The sequence below is a fragment of the Triticum urartu genome, chromosome 5 (assembly GCF_003073215.2).
Source record: "Triticum urartu cultivar G1812 chromosome 5, Tu2.1, whole genome shotgun sequence".
NCBI lineage: Eukaryota > Viridiplantae > Streptophyta > Magnoliopsida > Poales > Poaceae > Triticum > Triticum urartu.
In genome coordinates, this window is record NC_053026.1 from 12,810,108 (window position 1) to 12,819,032 (window position 8,925).

General features: G+C 43.4%; 1 protein-coding gene across 1 annotated transcript; it reads left to right on the forward strand.

Annotated features, from left to right (window-relative positions):
- The first annotated feature begins 327 nt into the window (after positions 1 to 327).
- Positions 328 to 4,863, forward strand: LOC125506968. The gene is made up of 2 exons (XM_048671675.1): positions 328 to 596; positions 4,295 to 4,863. Exons 1-2 carry the CDS (start codon positions 383 to 385, stop codon positions 4,555 to 4,557), a joined length of 477 nt encoding a protein of 158 aa, XP_048527632.1. The 5' UTR covers positions 328 to 382; the 3' UTR covers positions 4,558 to 4,863.
- Positions 4,864 to 8,925: the final 4,062 nt, after the last annotated feature.

The following is an 8,925-nucleotide window of genomic DNA, read 5'->3' on the forward strand; positions in this document are numbered from 1 at the left end:
TGATGGAACAAAACAAAGGATTTTCTACTTTCTTTTTAATATAACTGCATTTTGTAAAAAAATCTAATCCCTAGTTTTTACTATGATCAATATTCTATAATAATTATTTTTTATTAAAATATTTTTTATATCAAATATTCTTACATGGTATGATCTCGTGTATGTTTTTTACACAAACAACCTTTTGTGTAGGAGCATAAAGGCCAATTTTTGAACTCAACTGTATTATTAATTTTTTGGAGGGTTTTTCTGCAAGATGTCCAAAGTTTGCAACGGATAACACCAAGTTGTGCGGCTCTGCTTCTATCTCTTATTGGCTGGCACTGTTTGAATCGGTGGGAGAGAGAGTTGGGCAGAGACGGGCGCTAGTACATCGAAGACAATGGCATGTGATGTCGCCGCCAACGAACCACCCTCCATCCCCACCATATTGGAGCTTCGCACGCTCGACAAGGCCCCCGCCGTCTGCCCCGTCCAGGAGCCCCGCGTGCCCGACAAGTCTCCCGCCGTCTGCACCGTCCGGGAGCTCTGTGCGGGCGATGCGCCGTCCGCCATGGGCAGGGCCCCCAATCTCTGCGCCGGCGACACACGATCGAGTAAGACCAAGTCCACATCACGCTATCTCGATTCTGTATTTTTGTTTGTATGCGGAGTTCCACTTTGGTTCCGCTCTGTTCAACTCAGCGCCGCGAATTGAACTGTAGAATGCGTCGGCTTGCTGGTGAATTTTGTGTAGGTCACGTTGGAGTAGGGGGTTGGGCAGCAGGGGGATTAGGATTTTAATTCATTGAGCCAGGAATTTCTATTTGATAGAAGTTTGTATCTGCTAGAGAAATTGTACATCAAATCTGAATCTGTTTGTTAGATTCAGAGTACCATAGCAGTTCTTAACTTTTTTAGAGTGTGGTTATGTGGCAAGGGGGGTGATTTTAGGTGTTTCTCCCTAGGAGGTGCTTTTTATGGTGATCAAAGTGTTTGAACAGACTAGCCGTTCGGCCATCTCAATGCCACTGCAGCACAAACACCAGCACCTAAGCTACCTGTATGTGCAGCTGTCCCAGTTGTCCTTGTTTTGATTGGCTTATTTTATGGAACATCATTCTCTGTGTAGATGACATCACAATTCACAACAATGTACTACTTAGTACAGTCGGGATGGTCACCGGATTACTTGTGACACACTTTTTTTCAAAAAGGCCCAACAATGACAACCAAAACAAACAACGACGAAAAAAATGACAAGCAAAAAAGTGACAATCAAAAAGGCCCGTTATTGTGTTTTTTTACCAAGGATGAGGATAGTGCGGGCCTGCCAGGGAAACAGGCTGGGACAAGAAAAGAGGATGTCATGCATACGTCATCTGAATGAGACCATTTTATGTCTCATTCGAATGAGTTCCAGGCGCTCCCATACTTGTATATCACAAGGGACACAAATAAACTTTGCTAATACTAATAAACAAAAAGAGTTCCTTTTGGATATGAATCCAGACGGAAATCGAGCCCCTTCCTTTCCTTTCTAGCACGATTTATCAAGGAAGGAATCCCGTGAGTCCAAGGGCATAACATACCCCTGGATGGAGGAGGCAAGGGCCGCCGCCGGCGCCGGCGGCCGCCGCCGAGAAGGGCTCAGCTGGCGGCGGCCTGCTCAAAGCGGATCGGGTCGGTTAGGGTTATTCCTTTTTTCACAACATGGCCTCCCTCGACCACGACAAAACCTGCAAGCATTGGATTAGATGAAACGGGCTAAACGTTGTTAATTCAGTTCAGTCCATGGATACCTGGTTTCTAGTTACTCAAGAAAAGGAAAACTGGTTTCTCAAAATAAAATAAAATTGGTAGGCCGAAAATTTGAAGAAAATAACCCAAATTTGAGCAATTTTGCAACAACTTTCCTTTTATTACCTTTTGGACACTCATCTGCATCAAAAATGGCAAAATATAACCTTTCGTTACAATTAGTTAGGTCGAACATTTTATCTAGGCCCCGCAAAAAAACATTTTATCTACGAATAAAGTGTGCACATGGGCAAAATGGACAAGAATAACCTAGAGGCGAAACAAATTCACATAATAAAATCTCCTCAAAAATTATTTGATAGAGGTAACCCTTTCGGGTAGCGTCCAACGCGTAGATGCTATGCTTTGTGCCGTAGCACCGTTCTGACAGGCGATACACGCCTTTGCCAGCGTGGCGTCATGGGGCCGGGATGGGCCCCACCCCTGGCTAAGTAGCGCCTGAGGCTCGGGCGCTATCCTACCTTGCATGGCGCCTCTCTGTCAGGCGCTATACTGCCACTTAGTAACCGGCGCGAGACGGCCCTCCCTCCAGCTCGCACACCCCTTCCACGAACAAAGAGGATGAGAGGGGTGGCCGCGGTTTCCTATCTCTCCCCCCTCTCAAATCCCGCAGATTTGAATTTTTTTTCTCTGTAGATTTCAACCTAGTCCCTCCCAGAAGGTATTCTCCGCCGCTTCCCTCATTTTCATCTGAAAAATCCTTGCCATTGTTCATGCTTGTGCAAGTTTGGGTGAAACCCTAGCTAGTTTTTTATGGATTTGAATTTTCTTTGAGAAACTGAAATAATGTGGTGGAGATTTAGGCTTTGTAGACGAGTTGTAATCATTGGGGAACATGTGTGTTGTTGATTTGTATTGTGAATCATGCTTGCAGAGGATTTTGTGTCTATGTATGAAATAATACTCACAAAAGCCTTGTGCACCGGCTCATTCCGATTGCACAACACAAGCGTATATTCGGGCTCATCCCGTGGATGGCCTTGTGCACCGGCTCATTCTTCCTGCCGTACAAGCAGTGTATCCGGGGTTCACCCCTGCTTGTGAATAAAAATGTGTCGCTATTTCTCGCACACAACGCTGGCCCGTTTTGGAACGACCGACATGATTCTGGGCGCAAGGAGCCAAATGCCGGGGTCCGAGGATGAGAGCGGACGCAAAGGCCAAGTCCTAACAACATCTCTAGAAGACCCCGTATAAAGCCGTGACCTGCAGAATAACCGTCAAAATATGGGTCGGTGCGGAAAATCCCGCCCGACCAGACCCAACAAACGCGTTCGACCCATATTTTTTAGGGGCGCGTCAAAATCCTGTCCCCAACCCGCGAAAACGCAGGTTTCCACCCCGCCCCTACGGTGCCCCGTATCCCAGAAAAGCGGTTGGCAGGAGGGACATTTCAGCCCGCGCTCTTTCCCCATCCCCTTCCGCCGCCGCTCGCCGTTGGTTCCGCCCGTCCGTCGACGGTGATTCCGACCAAATCTGCGGGTGGAGTTGCGCCGCGGGGGCGCCCCTAACCTCTTCCACCGAGCCGCTGCCCCGGCTCCCCGGATCCGCCGATCCGAGACGTCCCTAACCGCCGTCGCCGCCCGGGATCCGCCGCCCACGAGCCACCCCTAGTCGTCGTCGCCGCCTCCGCATCCCCTGCCGGAGAGCCACTGCCCCGAGCAGCCGGTGAGTATGTACTTGTGCTTGTGCCGATTGGTATGCATAGTTAATTAATGCGGCGGGCGTGTTTGTGAATTTTGATGGAATTGAGCCCGTGCGAGAAATTTTTACTAGACGATTTGTCCGATTCGGACGACTCTTGCCGTCAAGGAGCACGAAGATGAGAACCGAAAGAGGCGGTGAGGATTGACCGTCAGACGTCTTTTCATTCCTCAAAATCGCCATCTCGAAAACGAGATGTTGATGCAAGACTACTTCGTGGACAATCCAACATATCCGCCGCACCTCTTCCGAAGAAGGTACCGAATGCGCCGATCCCTCTTTGTGAAAATTGTGCAAGCTTGCGAGGCCAAATGTCGGTATTTTACTCAAAGAAGAAATGCCGCGGGCTTGAAGGGATTTAGTGCATATCAAAAATCTCGGCAGCTATGCGGGTAATTACATACGTCATTCCGGCTGACTATGCCGATGAGTACCTTCGCATTGGTGAAGATACTACAATTGAGTCAGTGTGTAGGTTTGCCAAAGTGATCATCCGTGTCTTTGGTCCTGAATATCTTCCAGCACCCAACGAGGAAGACACAAAAAAATTGATGGCAGCTAATGATAGAAGAGGTTGGCCTGGCATGCTAGGTATCATAGATTATATGCATTGGACATGGAAAAATTGCCCAAAGGCATGGCAGGGAATGTATTGTGACAAGTATCATGATGCAACAATTGTACTAGAGGCCATAGCATCCGAGCATTTATGAATTTGGCAATGCTTTTTTGGTATGCTGGGTGCTCTCAATGATATCAATGTGTCGCAATGGTCTCATTTGTTTGCTAGGCTTGCTCGTGGTGATGCTCATGTTTGCAACTACAATGTCCATGGGCATGAATACGCAAAGAGGTACTATCTTGGAGATGGTATATACCCTCCTTGGTGCATATTTGTCAAGAGCATCAAAGACCCACAAACTAGGAAATAATGTGAATTCACAAGGGTACAAGAGGCAACCCGAAAAGACATTGAAAGAGCATTCAGGGTTTTGCCATCTAGGTTTGCCATTGTTTGTGGTCATGCTCGTTTTTGGGACAAGCGAACCTTGAAAAACATCATGACATGCTGTGGTATTCTTCACAATATGATTATCGAAGATGAGATAGGCATGAACTTGGAGTTCTTCTACTACAATGTGGGTAGCCGTGTCAAACCAGTTAGAGACCCTAACCACACTAGAGCTTTTGTTCAGACCTACAAGGAGATTGAATATGCAAACACCCACTTTCAGCTTTAGGAGGATCTCATTGAGCACCATTGGCAAAGGGCTGGGTAGTAACACATTCCATTTTTCCATTCATTTTCATTTAATTCATCTATGATTTGTATTCGGGACAAGTTTGTAATTAATTATTCAGTTTGCTTCGGTGATTTGAATAATTATTGTAATTTGGATAATTGTTGTATTGTCAAATTGACATTTTCCTTGTATTGCAAATTAGCAATTCTAAATATGTGCATATGTGTCAAATTCAGATAAAACCGCAAATGGCATTGCAGGCCGGCGCGGGTGGGCACAGAGTAAGACACCGCATAGCGAAACTATAAAATGGAATATCCGCATTTACAGTTCTGTTTTGCGGTGTCTGACTCTGCGCCCGCCCACGCAGGCTGGCAAAGCCGTTTTTCGACGAACTGTAAACGTGTTTTATGTGTCGGCGTTATACGGGGTCTGATAGAGATGCTCTAAGTGTTTCACAGCTCCCGGAAGCAAAACTAGCGGCTAGAGTGCATTGTTCCCTCATCCAATTTTGACCGAGTCAACAATTTCTCAAAGCTCTCTCATCCAATTCTTTTGTTCTATACACTATGCTTCTTAATTTTTGAAGGTGCACAATTAATTGAGGTATTCAATTTAGATTTGGGTCATGCAGTTTTGACCTGGTCAACAATTTCTCAAGCTCTCCCAGTCAATTCTTTTAGTTCACTATGTTCCCTAATTTTGAAGCTCTTTCATTTAGGTATTCAATTTTGTATTTGGTTTACGATTTTAACCGTGCCAATGATCTGTCAAATCAATCACCAGCAACTGGCTTATAACAACATAATAATCCGGTGCACCTTCCCACCACCTGGAAAAAAGAAGCATCACCATGTGATATTGTAGCACTAATATAGTATATATGCAGCCATCGAAACAAAAATTTCCCCACATAAATATAGCTTGGTTAGCGTATACCACATAATCACACCATGAAAGGCCCACCAAATCAACGTGTTATAAATAAAAAATAGAACACACTATCATCTCCCTCACCCGCCAAACTAAATATTCCATTAGTTCCAAATATAAGGGATATTAGTTTTTTAGAAACTCAAATTTATTTATCTTTGACCAAGTTCAGAGAAAAAATATCAACATCCATAATATTAAACAAAAAAGGTATAGAAATTCATTTCGTGATGAATCTAAAAATACTGATTTGATATTATGGGTTTTGACATATTTTTCTATAAATTTAATCAAATTGAAAAGGTTTGCCTTTTCAAAAAAGCAATATACCTTATATGTTTAAACATAGTGATTATTTGTTAAGAAACCCAACAACACGAACGACGCAACAAAGCGCGTCCAACCTTTCTAGTTCAGATGATTTTCCAAAGAAAAGTACTGACGGTCCTCCATGATGCATGGCCATGTCAGAAGTAGATCGGTAGAATTTTATCAGGAATGACCCCGTGCATGCATGCATTCCTCGTAACATTTACTTGAACCGTCGAAAATAAAGCTTTCTAGCTAATCCCTTGGCACCAATATGTGGTTGGGTAAAAATAAGAAGGAATGGCCACCGTGCACCCAGATCGACATGCATGTCACTTACAACATGGGGTTGTCCATGTATCTCTCATGGCCACACTTCTCCTAAGCATGCTATTTAACCGGACAATGGACAGAACTCCATCCAGAAACCATCATCTCCTCATCAACAACCTCCTTCTCAACCCGTCATACGTACCTTGTGGAAGTAGTCTCAAGAAAGAATGGCGCTAAATACTAGGAATGCAATCGTTGCCGTTCTCCTCCTCGTCGTGATGGTCGGGGCGGTCTCAACACCAGCGGTAACTGCCCACGAGGACTGCTGGGACAAATGTTTCAAGGACTGCAAGGCAAAAATGGCAATGGAAGTTTGCAACCAAAAGTGCATTGACTTTTGCAAGTATCAAGCTGGAGCCCGAGAATATGTTAAGATGGCTGGCGATAAACTCAAGGAGACCAAAACTGCCTCTCCAGAACAGGCCACTAAACTCAAGAATGAAGCTACCACCTACTTAGAACGTGCCAAAGTCCTCAGTGATAAAGCCGTGACCCCGTGAGTGTGAGTGCGCACTCTTTTGTCTATCGGTGTCGCTGCTGTTATGGTGTCTATGGATGTTTTATTTATTTATTAAATTGTCGCGGTTGCATCCCACATTTTTTGGTTTCTTTCATTTCTCTCTCTTTGTTAACAGACCGTCTTTTGTATTATGACGACATGCTTGTTCCAGTGACTCCCTTTCTCTGTTTTGATTGTCGAGTTTACTGATGTATAATGATTTTCCAATGATTTAATTGGCTATATAATAATAAAGTTTCTTGTTATGAAAATGTTCCCTTTTAATGCATACCACACATATTCTCCTATTTTATGGGCATGCAAGAAGGATTAGAATCTTGAGGATGTGTGAAAACAATCCGTCTACATTCAAGAACAATTTAGGCACACATATTGTAGAGAAGTATCCATGTAAGTTGTTGCACATTTTTTTTAGAAAATGTTCATATATATATATATATATATATATATATATATATATATATATCTAAAAAACTATCACCCTGTCAGTCACATGTTTTCTTAAAAACATCATGTAAGTTGTCTGTGCGTTGTAAAAGAAGAAATGGAGAACACCAGGAAACCACATAAATTAAACAGTTTTTCCTAGGAAATACTCGCAGGCGAAAAGATGGTGGCTGAGAAAAAACAGGGCATCTATAATCCCCACAGCCACTGAGGCAGTCGCGCTTAGTTTTATTATTATTTTCAAGACCGATGCCTTCGACTGGCTCAAGACCGATGCACCGCGGTCTGGATAAACATAGTATTTCCGGTCCGGTTGGGGAAAAAACAACTGTACCGCTAAAATTACACAAGAGGGTTATGCAAAGAAGTGGTAGCCCAGTGCGAAAATTGCTTGTTACATTTTTTTTCTCTTTTCAGAACCCGTTACCAAATAGTAAAATTGGGCACCTCACATTCCGTCTTGGAATATTTTCGTTTCCGCTAAAGGAAAAGAAAACTTGGCACCACACATCCCGCCAGGGAATATCTTCACCTTTGCAGTTTCATCAGGGAATATTATCAGTTTTGGCATTTGAACATGAGGTGATTTAGGTGGAACAAATTGCCTCTGCCCACAACATTATTATTTTCTAGTTCATTACACATTCAGTTATGCTCTATCTATACAGTTCCATTGTCTTGGATTTTCAGAATGTGTTAATCGGTTGCTCCATTCTGCGATACATCTGAACAAGAGAAACATGTTTTTCTTTTCTTTCGAACTGGGGCTCATCCAGCTTCCATTTGATACTGTTAGTTGAAACAACACCATACAAGCTTGACAAAGCTCTATATGGACTGAAACAGGCTCCCAGGGCATGGTACTCACGACTAAGTCAGAAACTACAAACACTTGGTTTTGTTCCTTCAAAATCTGACACATCCTTGTTCATTTACAATAAGTCAAATACCACTATATTTGTTCTTATTTACGTTGATGATATCATTGTCACAAGTTCATCTGATGAAGCTGTGATAGGTTTGTTAAAGGATCTGAGTGCAAAGTTTGCCCTTAAGGATCCGGGAGACCTACATTTCTTTCCAGGAATTGAAGTTAAAAAACATGGAGACAGTCTTCATCTTTCTCTGGAAAAGTATGCCACTGATCTGGTAAGGAGAGTTGGGTTGCAAGGATATAAGCATGCACCAACACCACTATCTAGTACAGAAAAATTGTCACTTGCTGAGGGAGAACCCTTGAGTGAGGAAGACAGTACCAGATACAGAAGTTTAGTGGGAGCACTTCAGTACATAACTTTAACAAGGCATGATATTTCTTTTGCTGTCAACAAAGTATGTCAGTTTCTTCATGCTCCCACCAAAACTCATTGGACTGCTGCAAAACGCATAGTGAGATATGTGAAAGATACTATGAATCTTAGTCTTACCTTCAACAAGTCCTCTTCCACTCTTGTTAGTGCTTTTTCTGATTCTGACTGGGCAGGATGTCCAGATGAGACGCTCCACTGGTGGTTTTGCAATATTCTTTGGGCCAAACTTGATATCCTGGTGTGCAAAGAAAGAAGCCATGGTGTCAAGGTCAAGTACAGAAGCTGAGTATAAAGCATTAGCTAATGCCACAACGGAGATTATATG

Excerpts from the sequence above, each read along its gene's own strand:
- LOC125506968 (XM_048671675.1), top strand. The coding sequence starts at position 383 with ATGGCATGTGATGTCGCCGCCAACGAACCACCCTCCATCCCCACCATA. Across the intron at positions 597-4,294 it reads CGCCGGCGACACACGATCGA|GCTTGCTCGTGGTGATGCTC; the intron begins GTAAGACCAAGT and ends TTTGTTTGCTAG.